The sequence below is a fragment of the Rhodnius prolixus genome, unplaced genomic scaffold, assembly GCF_049639745.1.
Source record: "Rhodnius prolixus isolate KJV_2025 unplaced genomic scaffold, Rpr scaffold_3, whole genome shotgun sequence".
In the NCBI taxonomy this organism is placed as follows: Eukaryota; Metazoa; Arthropoda; class Insecta; order Hemiptera; family Reduviidae; genus Rhodnius; species Rhodnius prolixus.
Genome location: NW_027411603.1, coordinates 17,476,989 through 17,499,942, shown reverse-complemented (window position 1 = coordinate 17,499,942; position 22,954 = coordinate 17,476,989). Strand labels below are relative to the sequence as shown.

The 22,954-nt window shown below is 30.6% G+C and overlaps 1 protein-coding gene across 2 annotated transcripts in view; it reads left to right on the top strand.

Annotated features, from left to right (window-relative positions):
- The window catches only part of skd (mediator complex subunit skuld), a 40,994-nt gene that overhangs the window by 1,339 nt on the left and 16,701 nt on the right, over window positions 1-22,954 (top strand). Inside the window, exons 2-14 of one of the 2 annotated variants that reach the window (XM_074127329.1) lie at window positions 4,288-4,612; window positions 6,988-7,072; window positions 8,833-8,916; window positions 9,003-9,157; window positions 9,395-9,559; window positions 11,499-11,621; window positions 11,701-12,178; window positions 16,163-16,252; window positions 20,193-20,424; window positions 20,788-21,008; window positions 21,105-21,183; window positions 21,257-21,382; window positions 22,281-22,424. In XM_074127329.1, the coding sequence (XP_073983430.1) occupies window positions 4,288-4,612; window positions 6,988-7,072; window positions 8,833-8,916; window positions 9,003-9,157; window positions 9,395-9,559; window positions 11,499-11,621; window positions 11,701-12,178; window positions 16,163-16,252; window positions 20,193-20,424; window positions 20,788-21,008; window positions 21,105-21,183; window positions 21,257-21,382; window positions 22,281-22,424 (2,307 nt within the window). The remainder of the gene's footprint in view (window positions 1-4,287; window positions 4,613-6,987; window positions 7,073-8,832; window positions 8,917-9,002; window positions 9,158-9,394; window positions 9,560-11,498; window positions 11,622-11,700; window positions 12,179-16,162; window positions 16,253-20,192; window positions 20,425-20,787; window positions 21,009-21,104; window positions 21,184-21,256; window positions 21,383-22,280; window positions 22,425-22,954) is intronic. The other variant, XM_074127330.1, reaches the window with a different exon arrangement.

The window sequence follows — 22,954 nt, the reverse complement described above, 5'->3', positions numbered from 1 at the left end:
GTACATAATTTTACAGACGAATGAACAGATATCACGTCCCTATGAGCAAAGTTTTAGGGTAATTCGATTCAGAATTGTCTATAAAATAATTTGTTTAAAGATTTAGAAGACTGTCACAAAAAAATATATCAATCTTTATTTAAGGAAGTATTGCTTATTACATAAAGCAATCTGATATGAATTTTTCAGGGCCCTTGCTTTTTCACATATTTATAAAGTCAAGATAAAAATTTTGTGAATTTTACTAAATTAGTTTTTTTTTTTATATAACTATTTTAAAATTTTGTTTTTTCAAGCTAGTATACTTTAAAAAACCTATTAGTGCTCCCTTTTTAGAACAATATATAATACGAAAAGCAATTAAAGAAGTACCACCTGTTATTTTAGTTAGCAGCTTATGTTTGAAAATTTTATTTATTTAGTTGCGCCCACCCCTTGGGAGACAGAATAGTGTGTAATTCTACCAGAATTTTGCGTTGGAAACTATTCACTAATTATTGCTTCTTATTTCCGAGCTTATTAGTAAAAATTAGGTTTTTTGTTTGTTTTTTTTAAACAGCTTCTTGTGTTGTCTTGGCATTTTGAAGGTGGCCCTAATCTGTTTTTTTTTTTTTTTTTCTATAGCCATTTTATGACGTTTTACTAATCATTTTCTATTGCTGCGTTTATTGTTTATATTATTTTGTTTTCTAATTCAGCTGTAAATATCGAGGTGACCTCACTTTTATATGTTATGTACGAATTCTTTTTTACCAAGCTTACTATTTTATTAATTTTTTTACGGATAGTTTTCTTGAATTTGTAAGAAGTACAGATTAATCGGCATTTGTTTGTTTTTAATTCATTTTCCTGCCCGCAGATCTTTATTCCAATCTTAACCGTTTTAAAAGTAAAATTTTGACAGAGTTTTCTATCATTCAGATTACATTTATGGTAAAGGGACTAGGGTTTGGGAACAACTATGCAGTTTACTATTTATTAGTGGCAAATCTACTGCTTAATATGACAACTAGTTTAAACCAATCCAACCTTATAATAAACAATATTTTAACTATGTCTATTTTAACTTTAACCAATCGCAAAGAAAGATCGATTATCGGAGTTAATCTTAGAAGTAAAAGCGTAAATAATCTTATAGAACATATAGTTTTATCATATAATATTTATATATGTATAAATTCAATCCAATCTGAGACATAGCTTATGAAGGTGTTTTTATATTTAACAGTGTTATTGCTCAAAAATATCTTGCTTTTAAGAGACGTAACTCATTTAAATAAAAACAAATGATTGTTTCTTAAAGTTACTTTTAAAATCTTTAACTGTTTATCACGGATTACCAAGTGATAGGCTACAGTTTACTTTTTTCTTTTATAATTTCAAGCTACAAGAAATTGTGCTAAATGTGGGTAAATATAAAAAAGAACTTACAATATCAGCATATGTATCGCTTCAAAAAGTAGATATTTAAGTCATTTAAAAAGATTTATTTGTAACATCTATACAAATCGGGTCGAAAGTTGTAAAAAAAAAATGTTAAAAAAATGTTATTTGGAAAACAAAATGTATTTCCTTAATTGACAATTGGTTGAATATACTTGACGCATTTAAATAAATATCTAATATACAGAAAATTAAGGAAAATTATTTAGAAAGTGAAGTACTTTGGTATGAAAACGTGTTTTTTTGTTTTTTTTAAATTTCGTAATCATTAATGCTCAGGAAAGTTATGAGGAATACTAAATTCATCTCATTTTATCACCACGTTAAAAATTGTGTAGTCTTTCATAGTATCCATGGGGATTGGAATTATCTTAAAAAGCTGTAGTGAGCAGACCTCGAGGGGTGGTAACCGGGGTTGTATAAATTGTAGTGGGGGTTATGGTCGATTCTCGTACTCCTCTCTTAGTTGCAAGCAGCAATGTGCACCACCACTTGTCGATTTAAAAGGCACTAAAATCAGAACTAGGATTTAATTAGTTCTATAATAATTCATCTTAAAAAAGAAGCTGATGATTTTTTTTACCTATTTCTAATCTAAAATTTGTATACTCAAAAGGTTTTTATTTCTTAAAAATCAGCTACAAACCCCTGCAAAGGAGTTTTTAATGCGGGAAATAACCCAAAACTGATTTTTTTTTTAGTCATTAAAAGCCATGTGGAATTGATGCTTTCTAATATAAAATGCATACTTTCACATAGTTATTGAAGCAGAGCAATCTCTTGGTGGGAAAAGTGTTGATTAAAAATTATTTTTGTTTACGTAAGGAATGGATCACCCAGTGATATTAGAATTATGTGAAACCAATTCTTAACTTTTTTGTTGATAAGGAGGTGGGCCCAGCGATCTCTATCGAGATCATACGAGTTTAACCGAACTTTAAAAGAAATCTTTACGTATAAATAAATCAAATCTTTGATTTAATATTGCTATTACTAGAATGAATTAATTAATAGACGTGCTAGGTTAAATAATCATTTTGCCTATAAATGCGGCATACAATGTTAAAGAGACTGCGGAAAGGCCTAGTCGTTCAGTTCTGGACACGTGTGCGGCTTGATATTGATTTCCTTATAAACATTAGGATCCAGTAGTGAGGTCCGCGCTTTGCAGGACAAATGTGCTGGCATCTTTATCATCTCAGAAAAATCCGTTGAACAATATACATTTTTAGCATTATTAATAAATGTACTGTAATAATTTTATAGTGATTAATTAGCTGTTATTTTCAAAATCATAAATTCGATTTTACTACAGTTGTTTTTATTCTAGTAATGAAACAATTCAAAATCAAATTTTGTCCAACTTATTTGTGGAAATGAAAATGATGACAAGCTTAGCGACCTTTATGGCGCCGATGACTTAATCAATCATGCGTCTAAAAAAAAAATCTAAAAGCTCTTAGATGTTAATTTTTAATCATGTACAAAAATTAAGAATATAAAATAATAATAATAATAAGAAGAAGAAGCATACTTTCACATAGTTATTAAAGCTTGGTGTGAAAAGTATTGATTAAAAATTATTACTTTTTGTTTACATAAGAAATGGATCATCAGTGATATTAGAATTATGTGAAACCAATTCGAATATAGGTGACTTTGGTTAATATTAATTATTTGGTGTCCCATTAGGGTAGTATCTTTCTAGTACTGCAGGGAATACGCACTTGTTTAGCCTTAGATATTCGTTTATTTGTGCTTCTCTTACAAATGTATCCAGAATTATGGATGTCAAAATTTTAATATGTATGCATTTGAATTAAAGTAATCATATTACCCTGGCGGATACACATTTAAAATGCGATAATTATCAAGAGAATTCCCGCTACCTTTTCTTCAGACAACTTATCAAAAATTCTTCTTTAATAAATATGATAGTTTACTCTAGTATCTAAATAATATAATTTACTTACATATTTCTTGGGAGCGTTATTTGAGATGTCGGAATGAAGCTTATATTTTTAAACTTAACGAAAATTAGAAGTTCGAAGACATAATGGAAACTAATCTCAATAGAATTCAAATACAAATGATTCACTTCTCTTGCATTTCGGTTGGTTTATCGTGAATAAGTTGTAAAACTTTTAATTTGCTAGTTCCTACGCATCTTGATTAAATTTTTTAAATTAATAAATTGGGTACAATGAAATTTTTATTTTTTCGGCTTTTTTTCAACCGACAATTAATTAAATTAAATTTAACATTAACCTTTAAGTATTTTTTTTTTTTGTACTATACTTTATCATCATTTATGTGAAGTGTAACCAATCCAGTATTCGAATCATGCATTAAAATTTTTGTGACAATTTCCTGACAAGAATACCTTTTTGGCGTTCCAGAATACCAACCACTGGATGCCAATAGTTTAAACGTATCTGATAGATGGCGATTTATGTGGCAAGTTATTTCTGCCAAAAGCCAACCTCTTTAGTGCACTCTTAGGATGGAAAAAATTATAAAAAATAATTTATGTGTTTATATGTATTCACCGAATTGCGTGCAATTGGATAATTGCAAAAAATACAAAATTAGGACACTTTTGAAGATTTACTGTAAAAAGGCAATAAAATGAACTGTAGTTTCATCAAGAGTATGAATGTTTGATTTTGAGACTTCTCTTTTTATAAAATTACCAATAGGTGTTATAACAATTAGTTCCTAACACCGATCATATCATTGATATAACTTAAATTAGTCATCGTTAACCTATTTTGTTCAATAACTATAAAAATCTATAATTTTGATGTAAATATGTTTTATTACAAAAAATATTTATTGTTTCAGACTGATTTGTGTGGAATAAAATGGCGTAAGGTGGTGTGGGGCGAGTGGAGTGAATGTGGAGGTGATGTACTTGAAGACCCCGTACTAGGTTCCTATGTACGCTGTTTGGCAGCAGATGTACTCTGCGTTTGGAGAAGAGTTTCAGCACCACCACCGGCTCCCAGGACACATGATGGTCTTTTTGATCAAATTGGATTAGCTACACCAGCGCCCACTCCAAATCATCCTCCACTCGCTTTGCACACCGCCAAAGAATTATGGATATTCTGGTATGGAGAAGAGCCAGATTTAAGCTCTCTTATCAATCGAGAACTTCTTTCCTCAGGTGATTAATTTTATTAAAGTTTAATTTTGATTTCGTGGCTAATTCAGGAAACTCACGCTATTATCTCAGATATCTCTTTGAGAATACATTGAGCGGTCGGGTACAATGCAGTTAGTGGTAATTAGCGCGAATAATCATTGTGTGAAGGGGCGAAGCCCTCTCTCTAATAAAGTAAAATTAGGAAGTGTAATTTTTTAAAGAGAAAACTAACCTAACTCAGCCCTTAAAAAATTTAAAAACAAAAACTTCCACTTTTAGATTGCCATTCCTTATAACTCATTACAAAGGCATTCAAAAAAATCTTTTTTTAGCATCTCTTCCTTGTCACAAACATGACGGTCGTTTCCTACAAAAAATAGTTAAGGAAAAATACAAAAATGGCAAGTGAACACCGAAGTATATACTTAATTTATAGTTCCTGGATAAAAAGCCTTAAAAACTATGATGTTGGTTTGAGGATGTTATAAAGATGGTTTATTTGTTTTGTTTTTTGGTTTTTGACGTTCATTTGTTTTTAATTTTGACCGGAATTTGGTTATAGAAATATATAAATACACTAATAGAAAAAAAAAAACTGTATCTCGGACATACTCAGTTAAATCATTTTGCACCAAGCACATAGACTGAGCTGAGTAAACCAACTGCAACTTTAAAATTCTAAAATATTACAAACAGAACCCTTAAATACATACATTGCTTTCAGTAATTTTTATTTTATAATTTTTACAAATATGTTTTACTATTCATAAAAACAACACATTTACACACATCATGTAACCTGCCTTACTCAGGTAGCCTATGTAGTGTGAGACGAAAACGTTGTTGGAGACGAATTCCTCTACACCTGATGATGCCCGAAATCGGAGAGGAGTATCAAAAACAATTTCACTATATCATCCAGCACTAAGGACTTTCATAGAATGCAAAGTACTTGATACTTCAAAAATGTCAAATCATTTATGTCGAGTTTCCCACAAAAATATACTTAATAGAGTTCCTTGAATCCACAAAATGGTTTTTAGAAAATTTGGTGTTGTATGTGTGCATCTGGATGCGTTTTATCATTTTTTGTGATTACGTAACTTTTGCTCACAAACGAAAAAATTACAGCAAGGCTCGAAAAATTTTATTTCATTTGGTTATCTATCACCATAGAAACCGAGCATAGAATAGCAATCCAATTTCTGAGCTGAATATAGCACTTCATGTAAGGGATTTTTTTTTTTTCATTTGCTTGAGTTTTTCTTAATCTTACGTTTTACTTTCAACTTTGTATTATTCTACTCATTTAGATCTACATTTATTTGCAACAATTTTCCAGGTCAATTCAAAGGTGATTCTAGGGGAAGGGTGGTTTGAATCCCCTCTAAAGTTCCAAATAATTATCTTATACATTATGAAAACATGCTGTTTTTATTACTATTTGCAAAAAATTTTTAATGCGAAGAAGTAAAGTACTATCTCTCCGAATGGTTTGATTCTTAATTCAGTTTGTAACTGTGGAAGGTATTATTTGTGTATAAGCTCTTCACATCAAATTAACATTGACTTAGAAATGCTGCGAAATCATCGACTTTTTTGGGGGGTTTCAGTAGATGGTAGAATCACCAGGTGAGAAATGTAGAATTGCTGTTTTGTTTGAAATGAAATGCAGATCAGTTTCCCCATGTAATTTAGATCTGGATAATAGCAACCTTGATTTTGTTTTTTTATCATCAATGGATTACCTATAAACAAATTTTGTCAAGCAATATGATCCAGTCCAGATTCTTTTTTAAAATTTATGCCATTTCTAAATGACAAATCTAGAGGTTTACAAGTATTACTGTGAACGAGAAATATTTTATCATATTTCTTTGTACAATGTTTTTATTTTCTTCTTTAGTTCAGCCATTCTGAACTTTCATAATGTTTATTTGACAATTTGTCCTCTTTGAACTGAGTAAGAAATTTGTTGGTTGTGATTTTGCCCAAAAGCGTGATTTACAATTTTGTGAATTCCTTTTGCAGTTCGTTCTTTCAAATTACCTATTTACACCTAAGACCTATTTCATAAAGTATAAACAAGGAAGCCATTAAAAAAAAAAACTTATCCCCCCTTCGAAACAGTTTATAACAATGGCACTAAACTTTTTCATCTGCATGTTCATATTTCGGAAACTTTAGGGTCACATAAAACTCAACAATAATGCCATTAAAAATATTATTTTTGTTTTATTTTTTTTCTATTCCTCTGATGCCTTCGCTAACTGAAAGTAACATTTTTATTTTGGACAAATAATTTGTTGAATAGAGGTGTTATTTTACTTGAAACTATATCTTAAAGTAAATATTATTGTTTCTTGAGGTAATATTTTTTTTTTTCTTTTTCTTAGATGGAGAACAAGGATCTTGGGAGAGTGGTTTGACTTATGAATGCCGATCATTACTGTTCAAAGCGCTTCATAATCTAATTGAAAGGTAGCATACAATTTTTTTTTTTTTTTTTTTTTTAGCGCATCAACAGCTGAGGTTATTAGCGCTTGGAGCTTTTTTCAGTGCACTGCCGGCCTCCGGACAGTGTTCTCTCGTTACAGACAACACTGTCTATCACCGGACAGTGAGCTGTAAGAAGCTCCTAGGAAGAGAAAATCTAAGGGTCAGCTGCTGGATTCGAACCCGGGACCTCCGCGTGGGAATCGAGTACGCTAACCACATAGCTAATCCCTCCCCTTACAAATTATTATTATTATTATTTTGCAGCAGCAGACTGCAAAGTAAAATAATTACCATTTTTCTGGAGGGAATTTTAATACCAACTTCCAAATTAGGTATTGTGGTTAGGGACGAATGCATAAACTTTAAATTTTATTTAAAAAAATTAAAAGTAGCATTATAACGCCCTCCCTAATAGCTAATATTTAGCGATTTTTGTTTTTCTGTTTGTAAGCATTCATGATTTCCTCTTTCGATTAGCTATTCCTAGTTTCATATACGAACAGTGTAGGTAATTATTGCGTATTTAGATTGATGATGTTAATTGTAAATTAATTGAATGATATTTGGATGAGAGATATGGTTAGCTGAAACCTATTTAGTATTATTAATTGAACATTTCAAGTAAGTAGTTGATGGTTACAGTAAATAAATTTAAACTGTTTTAGTTGTTGAAAGCCAAATAATAAAGTAGAATAAGGCAACTACTCTAACTTTTCCTGATGTAATTCATTTGAATATATATATATATATATATATATATATACACGAGTATATAACTTTTCAGTTGCAATAAAGAAAGTGTACAGAATAAAAAGTGAAAGCGTTACTTTCAAAAGATTTCTTTACTAAAAAGAATTCAATTTATTTTATAAACAATGTACTTCTTGTTTCGGGTGACCAAGGAAATGTTTTAATTTTAAAATATGCTAAAATAATGTTTTAATCCATTTTTCTTCGAATTTTCAGTGTTTAATATGCGTTATAGTTAAACCAACGTGGTTAAATCATGAAAGATTAATGAACGAGCATCCCTGAAAAAAAGAACACCCCTTTGGCGAAATAAACAATGCTGAATCTACTTTTCTTAATTTTTCATTTGTAAGCAAAGAAAGCACAGAAGGTTAATGTAACCCTTGGCTAACCTTTTTCTGTTAACTATCAGAAATGGTTTTATAGAGTATTGAGTGGAGTTGTATCTACTTCAGAAGCGCCAAAGTGACCTTGTGCATATTTTATGTTAGGTGTACCACTTAGGTTTGAAATTTAATTTAAACTGTCCGATAGGACAGTTGTATAAGGGTTGATCGTCAAAAACTGCAAGAAAAAGCATAACGTTGAAAGACACCCAATTTTGACAATTTTTTTTTCTCTTCTTCTATAAAAGATAAAATTCCCAAATTTTCTTTATAATATAGGGCAAATCCTCCTTTATGCCTGTATTTTTTTTGCAACAACGTAGTTATAATAGATTTCGAGAAAAAAGTTGCTGAAAATTAGTAAAAACAGCATTTTCAAAAATTCTTGTTCTTCTTCTTCTTGTTGTTGTAAACTGCGTAGCGCCTAAATCAGAGATTAGTGTTTATAGTGGGTTTCTAGGAAAGCTCTCTGACGTTACATTTTTATCATTTTATCAATGGTGTACAATGCCTATTATTATCTTTTTAATAAAAATCATTAGATTAAAAAAAAGTAAGCTGAGGTAAGAGAAAGTTTGAGTGTTCACACAATATTTTTATTTTCAGGTGTTTACTCTCGAGAGACTTCGTTAGACTTGGGAAATGGTATGTGCAACCGTATGACAGCTCTGAAAAACTGCTTGAAAAGAGGTAAAATAGGAAAGCATGGTTACCTTAACAAATTATCTTTTTATGTATTCTCATTTTAATTATTTATTTATTTTTCCTCTTACAAGTGGGCACCTATCTTTCTCCTTTGATTTCTTTCTTCACGGTGAAAGTACAGTTTGTGCAAGTGTGGACGTAAGACAGCATCCAGCTGTAAGAACTCTTCTTTATTCGCATCTTCAGCAAGCTCAAGCGGTCATGCATTCAGCTCCACCTGTCAATGGTAATGTGTAAAAAATCAATGTTATTTTTAGATTTGATTAATTTATTGATTATATCGTTATAGCAATATTTCGAAAAGTAAAAGTTTCATTAAAACTAATACCACCTTAAAACCACCTGAAACGTATACTAATGAAGTTATCAAAGAATCCTATTGTGGAAACATTCTGTATTTTCAAATTTCATTGTTGATGACAAATAATGTATTTTTGTAAAATATTGTTACTTCCTGTTACAGTAATTTTGGCTCCATTTGGACTTGCTGGTACATTGACGGGTCAAAGTTATAAAGAGATGGATCCATATACCAAAAGGTTACTAGATGGTTGGAGACAGTTCTATCCTATTGACAAAGGATGTACTGATACATCTGACCTACCTCCAGCAGTTGAAGTTATTGTTGGTTAGTTAACTTGAAATATTTATTTTTATTTTTCTCTTTGTAAGTGTAACTATTATTGTACTCAAAACAGAATTCCGAAATGGTTGTTGAGGATGTTTCAAATTCTATCGTTCGTGAGTTTATCTGCCTTAATGACGTAAAACAAATTGCATTGAAGTTCTTTGCTGTAAAGTGGTTTGTAAGGGTGAAAGATGAATTTGGTGTAAGGATTACCATTTTGCTCAGAATCAGTGCAAAAGATGTGTGATTGCTAAAATGGTTTACATAAATTTTTGAAAAGGCTATTCTGCCTCTTACTTCTAGAGGAATAATTAAGTGGTTTTAATTCACCTCAAAATGGGTAAGCTGGCAGTGCATGATAGGAGTAAATGTGCTCCACTCAAGCGATTTTTCGATTTCCCAATTTTTTTTCGAAAATGGCTCTAACGACTTTTTCTTAAAAACATGTAAGTTTTTTGAGCATGTATACCGATTAATAATAAATTACAATAATTTTTATTTAAAACGTTTTTCTAATAAAATCATCAATTTCATTTCAACATCGTAAATTATTTTTCTTCCTAAATGTATGTCACTTTTATTTAAAACATTCCAAAAAAAGAGGATTTTGAGTGGGGTTCTTGAACCGCATGAATTTTTAACTTGTTGAGAAACTTTAATTTATTTTCAAAAGCGTGGTCTTGACTTTGTACAACAGTGCAGTAATATTGCCCTAATTTATACCATAGACAGAACCATATACACTATACCCGTCTCATCTAAATGTATATATATTTTTTTCTAATATTAAAAATTAGAGGAAGAGAAATAAGGGTGAGTTTTTACATTTTTTCCCTTTAGGTAATAATAATAATAATAATAATCAAACCTAGTTTTTCAATCGGAAAAAGCTCAATTAACCCGAACATATGTTAACGTGCTCAGATACTTTCATACCAGAAATCGAAAGTAAAATCCTGTAGGAAAATTTCAACAGGACTTTTTGCTATTTTTATTACAATTGGCATATTACTAATTTTCTTCAAACAGATTTTCTTCTAGGGACTGTCATTGCGTCCACTCAGTATGTTTAGAGCTTCTTACGGTTGTTCTTTGGCAAGTTAAAAGAAAAAAACATTGGAAAATATTACTATTAGAAGTTATTCTTTGTATAATTTACTTCTTTTATGAAAATTTCAAGTTCATTGGTAACATTTCTGAGAAAATATGGTAATGCTGAAAAGTTCTTTAGTATAGTCGCATTACCCGTTTAACATGTTTCGTCAAAATCGTTAAAAATCATGTGTGGTGGAAGATAATGATCATTGTTCATTAATTGATAATCGCTGAAAATATCTTTGGTATTTAATTGCTTATTAAACTTGTAGTCTGAAAATAATTGTATGTATTTTTCGCTATTTCAATGATCTTTCTTGCGAACTGTAAGTAAAAAGATGCATTACAACATCTGCAGCTTTTCCAGAAAAAGAGAAAAGGCTTTCTTTTTTTTATTATTGAGAAGAGGCCACCATTACATTTCCCTGGTGTTCTTTTTATATGTTATATTGAATCCCCTATTTAATAAAACCAAGGCGAGTTATTTGCGTGTTCATATTTTTTTATTTTATTTTTTGTTTGAATACTATTTATTTTAAGAAATTTAGAATGAGACATTCCTAGGAATAATCTAATATTAACATAATTTAACATAAGTTATAAGCTTAAAAACAAAGGAATAGTACAAAGTAATAAAATACAATTTTTACGAAATCTTTCACGTACTTTGCCACCAAACTTTAAAAAATTAAAATAGGGAAATTTAGCATTTGCATTTATTCCAAGCTCTGTCCTTCAAGATTTGCATTAAAAGATTACATTATGAATGCTAATATTAAAATTTATATTCCAGGTCTTCAGATTTCGCTGTATAATCAATTAACCAGTCTATTTCTAATTTCAGGAGGAGTCAAAATGAGATATCCATCAACTTATGTGCTAATAACTGATTTAGACGAAAGTACATCCAATCTTTTTCCTAATCACATAAATAATTCATTTTCTACCCCAATGCCGCCTTTGAGAGGTTATTATTATTTTAATAGATTAAGACACTTTTTAAGAATAATGCATTCTTATCTACATATTAATTATTTTGCTTTTAGTTTCAGGCTTAAACCGTGGAGGATTATTAGCAGAAAGAGTTTGGCAAGAATCATGTGTAGTGCCCGCAATGAATAATTGCAGTAGTGCTACTACGAACACAATAAGCACTACAACCACTTCAGCTGCTGCTGCTGCAAGCAACAGTAGTTGCAATACTAACACAAATAGCAGTAGCAATACAAACAATAGCAACAATAATGCTACTACTAACAACAGTAGCAGTAACACAACCAACAGTAATATTAATAGTAATAGTAGTAGCAGTAATAATACAAACAGTACCAGTAATACAAACGGTTCGAACCCTGGTACAGCTGCAGCAGCTAGTAGCGGAAACAGTAATACCGCTTCAAATGCCAACAGTACATCACCAGCCAGTAACGGAAGCGCGACCAATAATAATACAACTACTACAACGCTTGGCCATTGGAATTTTGTCGATCCTACACGCAAGCAACTATGCTCTTGTTCTTGCAAGTAAGTAAAATGTATAACGGATATTTGCAATAAAAATAAAATAATTATTTGTTGTAAATGTTCTTTTGGCTTCAAAAATTACATTTGCAACATGTGAAAGTAATTTTTTTTTTATCGCAATCGCTTACTTATTATTATCATTTTGCATGATTTGTGCTTGTAAGTATGTGATCTTCAACTGACTAAAATGTTGCAAATGAAGATTAGAGATTTTCGATTCAAATTCTTGTTGTCAAAGTCAATTCCTTCAAGTTTTTTGACTTCCAAGCGAACTTATTATCTACTTTCTTAAATCAAGTTTCAATGGTTTATTTCAAGTGTCATTTTACGCAAGCTTTAGGCAAACTGTCGTTTTAAGACAGGATCTTAATTTTTTATAAATATCATCTCTCCGAATAATATATACAGGATTTTATGCTCAGACTTACGTTCACGCTCAGTAATAAATATTTACATGAATAATGTTATTTTTTTAAAATAATTTTAATAATTATTAAATAAAAAATTTAATTATTAAATTAAATGAAAATTATTAAATTTTCTGCTACTTCTTTTCTTTCTGAATATTACATTGTATATTCTATTTTGCACTATCAGTTCTCTAAATCTCTAAAATTATTCTTTTACAATTTTGTTTGCTGAGAAACGAAGAGGTTCAACATACGGCGGTTTAGGATTATTTTACTTAGGCTACAACTGATTTAAACGTGAGGTTTTCACGTTTATTGGAATTCCCAAATGAGAGATCACATACATGCACAGAGATATATTTAATTTTAATTTTGAATTATTACAGATAAGTCTTCCATTTTTTTTTTCCAAATTGCTTAGTAGTATAAGTTGAGTAGTATATTAAATAAAATGTTTTTTAGTAGATCAAAATTTCAAAAAATGCCAATTTTATGGTATCCTGTAGTATACTCACTTTTTTATTTTTTTAAAGCTTGTTTCACCCTTAACAATTGACTGCATGAAAGTATTGATTGATTAATGTACCTTATTTTCTTTTCTTTAGTTTATTTTTTCAAGAATGCTTATTTTGTCTATCAAAGCATTTCATGCTTTCGTTATTTCCAGTCTTTGATTTAATGTTATCCACTACTTACTTATCCAATTTTATGAAGAAATGGTTCACCGGAAAGAAAGGAGAGGTTTCTGTATTTTTCAAATGGACCAGTTTTTTCATAATTAAATGAAATGGTTAAGATGTCGGTCTCCAAATTTTGTAGCAGTTAACGTTGTATTTATATTCTTTCAGCTATTAAATTTAAAAAGTTAATAAGCCTTGAATACAACTTTTGACGAGATGCATATTATAAATTAAAATTGTCGGTACTTTAAAACCAAGTTGTGATTTTCCGAAATTATTGTAAGCATATAAATACGCATAATATTCATCATTTAAGTTATATTTTTAAAAGAACTTTGTTTTTTTTTTTGCATCCGAAATGAAAAGCAAAATTTGAAATTGAGTTGATAATAATATTAAGAATTATTTCTCAGATTGGTAACGAGAACAATTTGAACTTGAAGTATGATTTAATGGAGTTAAATGGTATAAAAGGTTGTTTCAAATTACCTGCAACTAGCCTGATTCTATTTTTGCATTAATCACTCTTTATTTTTTTGATGGTCTACTAAAGTTGATATAATGTGTCACTGCTTTTCTAGTAAATTCTCGTCTACAGTGTTTGTAAGTCATAAAAGTTTGACTTACAAACACTGTACCATCATCAGCGAACCACCATCGATATAATCTCAATGCTCGGGCGTAAAACGTGCAGCGCTTTTCTTCATCCCAACTACTTAAACGGTTTCTCGCTATCTGGTGGCTTGTCATGCCTGAAAAATTTGCAGTGTCTAACGATCACCTCAGCTAACCCCAGCCTTACGATCGTCACATCAGCTTGGAGTTATTCTTGTTCAGTTTAATCGAAATAAGTACCTTAGAATCAACACATCTTTGCTAACATGAAACGAATCTGTTTATCCTATAATTTATTAAAAAAATTGGCTTCCTTTATTCCAGCAATTTGATGAATGCTTTTTGATCTTTAGTGATAAAGGATCTATCAGCAGGATTGGATGTGCAGAATTTCGTTCCCGATCTCATTCAGTTTTTGGGCAAACAGTGATGTGAAATATGTGGACGGATGTAATACTCGTACTTACGCGAAAGGATCAGACCCTTGATTGATGTTGACTTTGCTTTGCTGGCTTCCGATACATTTCATCAATTCTTGACAATACCTCTTTATAGTGAAGTTCCACTGTTTTTCAAAAATTACAACGACTGATGATGATATCAGCCCCCGAAAAACATACCATAACAATGATTTTTGAAATGGGTTTAGCAGTGCGACCCAGTTCGGTGGCTCGGCTTAACCAACAACAGTCCAGTATTTGGACAGAATCCGCTTTTCATTAAAAGTCGAAGATTCGATCCAAAAAGGGTAGTTCTTGTTACGCTAATATAAAGAAGAACAAACCTTAAACATGACAATTTTTACCAAACGTTCAAATCACGAGGTATTTACTTTTTTAGTTTTTTTCACCTCCTTATTGCGCTTTATCCCAACCAAACAACAGTTTGGCCAACGACCAATTAATTGTTTCGTGATTTCCCGAGCCTTGGAGGTAGATGAGCTTCCAATTGGTCCCTAAAGCTTTTTACTTTCACTTTTTATTCGCTTAGTCATTCGCTATCTTCTTGGTCACAATCCCTTGGCCTAAATTTATGGAACGAACGCATAGTGCGTCCACTAACACTATTAATTTCAAGACACCCTACTGGTGTGAATAATTATTGTCAGTGGATACTCATTGTTTCCTCTTAGTTAAGATGGGATCTTTTGCGTTACAAATCGTAATTCTTGTTGAAAATTGCAAATAATTATAAAATGGCAGCAGCAGCGTTGCTTAAGATAGCACAACTGAACCACAGATATTTGTCAAATAATTTATCCTACTTGGGCGTTTAAAATTTAGCAAAAAAAAAGGGGTTACTTTTGTGTTGTAATCACATTTTTCTGCGGTCAGCATTGTGCTTGCATTATTTTATTCTTTTGTATAAACACATAAATTTTTAATATTAAAATTTTAAGGAATTCCTAGAAAAAATTGGTAAAATTTCGGATTCAGGGAACATGTTCATAGGTTTGGTAAACTAAGAAAATATCTGTATGAAACTATGAAATATTTTCTTAAACTGTGATGTTTGACGAGTTTTAGAACACATGGTCTGCTTTTTTAAATCTAAGGGACTTACTTATTATGTATATTAGTATATTTGAGACTTTATCCACTTAATAATTCAATACTGTTAAGCAGTTGTTCTTCAGAAATTGGTTTTCTTTAAATGTTACACATTTCCAATAAATCTGATTTTTTTTTTTACTAATTTATAATTTAAGTAGCCATTTTAATATTAAACTGCTAGAAATTAGCCCCTATATGTCACGAAACTTTATTACTATTCTGTTGCAACATTTGTTCTTTTTAATAATATAAAAGGGTTTCTAAGTTGGAATTTATTGCTAAGTTAGAAATCTTTTTAGGAAAAAAAACTAATTCTCTAGAATGTAAGTTACAAGTTTTATATATATAAAATACGCGCGCGTGCGCGCGTGAAAAGACAGACAGAGAGAGAGAGAGGTGAGAGAGAGAGAGAGAGATGAGTGAGAGGGTGAGAAATAAAAATTGTAAAATTTAGGTTTTTACAACAATAAGCTTTTTCATGCTGAAAATAATTTTACACATAGATTTATGTACATTTTTTCTAATAATTAGTACGAATGATTGGTAAAATGAATATTAGGGAATTATTTTTATTGGACATTTTGTGTGATTTCTGGGAACATATAAGAATAATTTATGAAATATGGGTGAAACAGGCTTAAATATGCCTGAAATAGCATTTAATTTTATGAGAGAACGTTTAGCATAGTTAAAAAGAGACGAGATAAAAGAGAGTATATGTACTAGGAGGAGCAAGAATCGTGTGGTTGGCGGAACGGTGGTTCCATTCCATAGGCGTTCCACCATCCAACCAAGCACGTTCAAGTCCAGTCAAAGGTAAAATAACACAAATATCACATCTTTGCTTCCTTATTACAATGATAATAATTATTGCTACGGGATTGCATGCACGCTGCACAGTGCATAAATAACCTTTCACCTTTTTTTATTTATATTTTTTGTACAAAATGTTGCTTATTAAAATTTTACACTGCATTCAAATTTTAAGCATGTAATCAAATATATACGTAAGGCGTAAATAATGTATTACTATTAAATTTAGTGGATACAAAATAATAACATAACATGAACGAAAAATCTAACTCCATCAAAATCCAAATCAGCGATTTAAGATTTATGCTTGCTTAACCTTCTACAAGTCAAATAAGAGGAACCAGATTTTGAAATTGAAACAAAAATAGAAATTCTACGTAAAAAGTGTTAGGGAATTTCGATCTTATCATCAGCCACGTAGTGGCAAGTTCTTTAATACCTTACAGTGTGTATTCTTGTTTTTCGCTTGAGTTCCAACCATTAGAATGTCGTCGCAACGCTTCCAGCACCTTCTCTTGCTAATTTGTGCATGACCATAACAATAACCAACACAACAGAAGTTGAAGAAGTGAGGTTACAAATTACCTCCTTTCCCAGAAATGGGGAAGTTCTTATGCTCCCGTCTTGAATAATCATTTGAGGTATCGCACCTTACAGTAATTGACAAAATTAGCCTTTCCACTGACGCGCTATAAGTGATTCGCGCTTGTCAAGTTCCTATATACAATGAAAGCGCAAGTTATTTTTATTGCCAATAAGTGATGGATGACATATTCCGAAGAAGCTTACTGTCAAAAGAAATCGATTCATTCGTACTGACTAATCTTCTCTTCGGCTAACTGGTTATTGTTCTAATTTGGATAAAAACCTTCATAAAAAAAAATCCATCGTACATATTGGATTCAAATTCTTGGATAACAGTAACATTAAAAGGCAAAAACTTTTCAAGGAATACGAAGATCAATCAGCTTACCAAGAAATCATGAACATCTAATTCCATTAAAAACATTATTATTAAATCATTGTACTACGAATAATTCAAATACATGTGATGGTTATATTGGTAATAATACAACAAACATAATCATCTGTCCTATGGACACTTGCATTCATCCATTTAGCCACTGCGTAGCCCTCATCAACTCTTTTTGATGATGATTCTTTTGACAGTCATTAAGGGATTATCATGTACACTTTCTTCGCGTTCTTCGACTTTCAAAACTATTTCTTGCCTATTTTTTTTTTTTAAATCAGAAGATAGCTAAGTCTGAGTTCCTATAGAGGGAATGTGTTGATCCTTCCACTCGAAATGCAGTAGAACGTTAGGTAGGAATAACTGCGGGTATCATCTTTATATTAAAACTGTATAGTATGGTTAATAAAAGATAAAATTGTGTGAAGGTTTGATATCCAGCTATTTGTAGGAGTATTAGCACATTAAAGGCAAAAGAAAAATAAAGTGATCCATTTGTTAATAAGTATTCAAAACTATAAGGGAGGAGGGATTATTCCGCAATAAATAATAGAGCTCTTTTGTAAATATCTTGATTTTTGCTTTATTGCAGCTTTTAATTAGAAATCTTTAATATGCCAGATTATTTTTGGAGGTAAGAAACGATTTATTTAGACATCCAAAAGATGTCTTGTCCACAATGGAACTGACTTAGATGACCTAATCTTCTAGGTCGACAGCTTCTCATAATAAAATAGATTTATGAATTGGTATTAATTACCTCTCCATCTGGTCTCCTAATCATAACTCTCTCACAAAAAGTAAAATTTAGTGAAAGAAAGTACTAATGGACATTATTCGTTTTTAACAACATTCAAAAAAATCACTCTGAATAACTTTTTATCTATTTATCGCGTCTTAAATTAGAAAATAAGTATTGATTGTATTTAATAAATGATGATATGTCATGAGAACTTGGAATGCATGTTATATCTCACTGCTTTTGAATTTATTTGATCAATTTGCATGAAAACATTTCTTCAAGGGAGACTTATTTGTTTGCATATTTAAATAGCATAATTGAAATCATGTAAATATTTTATTCGGATGTGGATGAAAAAACAACTAAATTTCTGATATTTAAGATTAAAAAAGAAAAAGAAAAAGCAAGGCACTTTTTGAGTGCTTATTTAAGAATTTGTTTTGTAAGTAATAATTATCGTTGACGTAATGACGTAGGTGTTTTATCATTTAATGTTGTATTTAATTTAGTAAATTTTCTTCACTACAGTTTTTTGATTAGGCCATTTTCATTAAACATTGCAATAATTTAATCGTGAAAATTAATTTTGGTTTAGCTGTTAGGTTGGTTAAAAGTAAAAGCTATAAAATATTTATCTTATAGTTAGTAATAAGTGAATTACAATTTTATTCTTTAACTTTGTACATTTTAAACCCTTCATCTCTTCAAAGAATTGTTATATTTTCATAATGACGTAATGGTTCTCGTAACTAGAATATTTTTTCAATAAATGAAGGAGATTTTATAATCTTATAAGCTTTATTTTTTTGGTTGTTGTTTTAATACAGTTTTTTTTAATGACGTTACGATTGTATGTATGGTCATCTCTTAAACTTTAAACAACCAACTTATAATTTGGCTAAACTAGTTCATTGTACTGTTAAACTTACTATCTCTATGTTCAGACTAAAGTAAAAGGCTGTAACTGGTGGGTTAAAACATAAAATAAAAATGATGTACTTTTTACCTTTTTATCTCCTCCTACTTGTTAATTACTAATTTTTCTCCGATCTAAGACGTACTGATCTTTGGCCAGTTAAGATTTTATAACAAGCGTAAGATCTGTATTTCTGTAGTCAGAAGCATAGTTTTTCTGCGCAATGTTTCGAGAATAATCGGTACGAGTCGAACGTCATTTAATGGTGTAGCATAAAATATATATTTTTTTTTTTTTTTACAAAATTTGGACCTATTTTATAGGAAAAAAAAAATAGCTATCAAAAAATTCTGTTATAATGTGAATCAGTGTGGTGGTGACGCTAAATTTTGGAGTTTTCTTCAATATCTGTAAATAAATATATTTGTATGGTGCATGCTCGATCTATAAATTCTCACCAACATTTTTAAGAACCTAATATCTGTTTGATTTAATTTTCACTCGAAGAATTAAAACAAAAAATCAACCTGTACAGAAATAACCTCTGAAGAAATTATGCTACATTAAAACCACTTCTTATTATGGAGATTGTACTTGGCATTGAGTTCTAGCAGTTAAATAGTTTGCGTTGAGGCCTGTTGAAATATGGCATTTTATATTATGATTTTAATTTCAAACTTAAAATTGTAAAGGAAAACTTTGTTTCGGCTATGTCAAGAGTAAGAGAAACCGCTGGTGAAAATCGCCAGTGGTATTGAAAGAAAACCTATTTTTCCTAATTTTAATAAAATTTGAGAATTTACTCCAATAAGCGAAAGAGTTATATGCAGGTCTCGAAAATTTAGTTTAGTACTTCCAATTATATGCAAAACCTGTTTGTGTATAATATTTCATTACTTACCTGGAACAATAAATAATTTTTATGTGAAAAATATGTACTCAATATATACGAACGTATTTAAATATTATAATAATAATAATTTCGACTTCTCGACACCAAACTAATTAATCAATTCTGAGGATGATAGTTCGATATAATCAGTTATAGAATAAACATGCGTGTTACGACGGTTAAGATCAGCGAAAAAGAAAATAATGTTTTTTAAAAAAAGTTACGGCACATAATTCTTTTGTCTGTATTCACATCTTCATTACTCTAATAATCGTTAGGACTTTTAAAATTAGTTCGTGAAATTAATTAATATAATTGCTGCCCACGATAGCTGAACGAAATGCCTGACTAAAAAAATTAGGCATTACTTTACTTCTTTCAATTAAAAGAAATGATTATATTTTTAACTGTTTCATTTAGGTTGAATTGTCCAACTGTTGGTCAAGCGGATTCTGTACCATTGCCGTCTGTAGGATCGCCAGCTTCTGGAGGCGGCTCCCCAGTGATGACAAGTGTACCACCTCCAGATCCAACAATGCCAACTTTATCTCCTCAGCCACCGCCTCCTCAGCAAAGTCCCTTGGATGAAAAGGTGGTATCCACACCTGTGGATTTTAATGCTCCAAAATCTGTATCGTCCATTTCCAATCAGGTGTGCTATTTATTTATTTAGCGGAGAGAAGAGTCTACATATTTTCTCTTTTTTTTCATAACTTAGTGCAAAATAATGTTTTTTTCTTTCTTAGAAAAATCTTCTTTTTTCGTTTATTTATTTATTTTATTATTTTCTAATGGCTCAATAGCTTTTGCTTGAGTGAATCAGTATTACAAACTTTGGCGCCATTTTGAAGTTAACTGAAAATTTGAAATTAAACAAAAAAAGCTTAATTTTTTTTAAAATTCTTATCATGTGTGATGAATGTCAAGAATAACCGTGTAAAGCTGGTTTAATATTCTTGTATTATCTTGAAGTAGGATTTAACTGATTATTAACAATTAATCTGTATTTATCAAGGTGCTTTCTCCTTATGGAGAAAATAAATGTGAAGCTAAGACTCCTGTTGGAATGGGTAGGACTCCTACTGGACATCCATGTTCAGCACCGACTCCTCCACCTCTTCCTCCTGTGCAATCTTTTAAAAGGCCTGTACTTAATAACACTGAGTACGAAGATGCTGTACATCAGGATAACACACCATCCCAACTGCTTTATGATTACACAACTTTAGAAGCTTGGTACGGATATAGGTTTCATCATTGCATGAAGAAATTTTATTTTATTTTATTTTTTTTTAAAGGTAATTGTCAAAAACTGTTTACATATTTTTTCAGGTTAAATTATCCGGTTAAGCGATTCAAGCCGCAAACACATCCCTCTCCAGTTTTTCAACCTGTTTTCAAACAAGAACCGGTAAGATTTATTCAATTTAACGATGATCATTAAATAATATGAATTTAAATTCATTTTAAAAAACTTTTTATAGATGGATGTAGATGGCCCTTCCTCTTCTTATTCCCAGAGAGGTCCTGGTGATCCATACGAATTTGATGAAGAAGGAATGACTAATGTTCGAATGGATACATTTAAACGTGGGACTAACAATATCAAGGTAACTATCTGTAATTTTAAATTTAAGATAATGTGCAAGATGTTTCTAAAATTCTTCAAAATAAACAAAAATGAATTTAAAAATTTTGACTAGTTCCTATTCGTCTCGTTGGTTTTTAAAATGAAATTATACCACTAATTGAACAGTGATCAAAACCTTTGGATTTTAATAAACTAAGGCGAAAAATCGGCAGAATTACATTTAGATTTTCTTTTCTTGGGGCTCTATGGCTCACTCCAGTGGCTGAATACTAAGAAAATTCCGGCGCCAATTTTCTATGTTGTTGAATTGCCTTAAATAAAAAAAAACATTTTGTGACTTATTATAGTATTAATTATTATTTTTATTTTGAAGTGCGGAGATGGCATTTCCTCGTCTCTAGCTACGTCCATTGCGGGTACCATTATAATTATAATTATTTATTTTAAAGAGGGATCGCCATCCTTTTTAGTGAATTCCAGACATGTCTGTGCCAATTCCATTCATAACCGCAAAGTGAGTTTCAATTGCCTCTTAGGATGAGAAAATTAATGGCAAATAGGAACTCAAACTAGGGATTTCCGCTAGGAAGACCAGTGTATGTCTTTCCTTATTCCTCCTCCCTTCTAACACAATTACTAACAACCTCTGAAGCCAAAAATTATTACTTTGCTCTCAACCAATCTTATAAATACTTATTAATAAAACAATATAATGAACCGTTGAAACCATTATTTTCTATCATCTAATTTATTTATTCAATCATTTGATTTTTATGCAAATTGAAGGGAAAGAATATTTTCTGAACACATTTTTTCCCTCAAGTAATTGTATGCTGCTTTCCCAAAATATTTTTATTTCTACTTTATTAACCCTGCTTTTATAATTAATTTACAACAAGGAAATATTCTGTTTTCAGGAGGAGGATAAGTCCCTTGTCAATGGCTCCGCCAACCAAGGGAAAATCGGTACTAATTTGTTTACCAGTGAAGGTTTACAAGTATCTTATAATGATATAGATCAAATGTTTGAACAAAATGAGGATAATTCAGGAGATGAAGCAGTAAGTAATTTTGTACTGAAGTATTGGTGCAATTGTTTTTATCTCCATGACTTTTTATTTTTCAATTTTAACTTTTAAATAACACTCCTACATTAAATTATCACATTTCAAAAGCAGCAAGTAGAATTAATTTAAAAATGTTGAATTATTAAGAGTACGGTCAGACTTTAAGATCGTTAAAAGCGATACATTTGAAGCCTACAATCATCGCAAAAGATTTCTGAAATCTTCTTTGGTAGAAACCGTCCCAAATGTAATTTTTGAAATTTAGTTACCTTTAAAAGACTTATTTTTTATATAAACGTCATTACTCTGAACTTAAGCTCCCCTCAAACAAACGGGTCATAAGTATCTAAGTCAGCAAAGTAAATACATCTTGGAATGGTCATTTAGTTCTCTAAATATTTATATAAGGCGCTCGGTAGTAATTTAAACATTGTCACTGCTTTAAAATTTAATTGAAACATGTCAACTGTAATTATTTATCAACTCATTTATTCTACAGCTGCAAATCCTTTTATCAGTGGAAG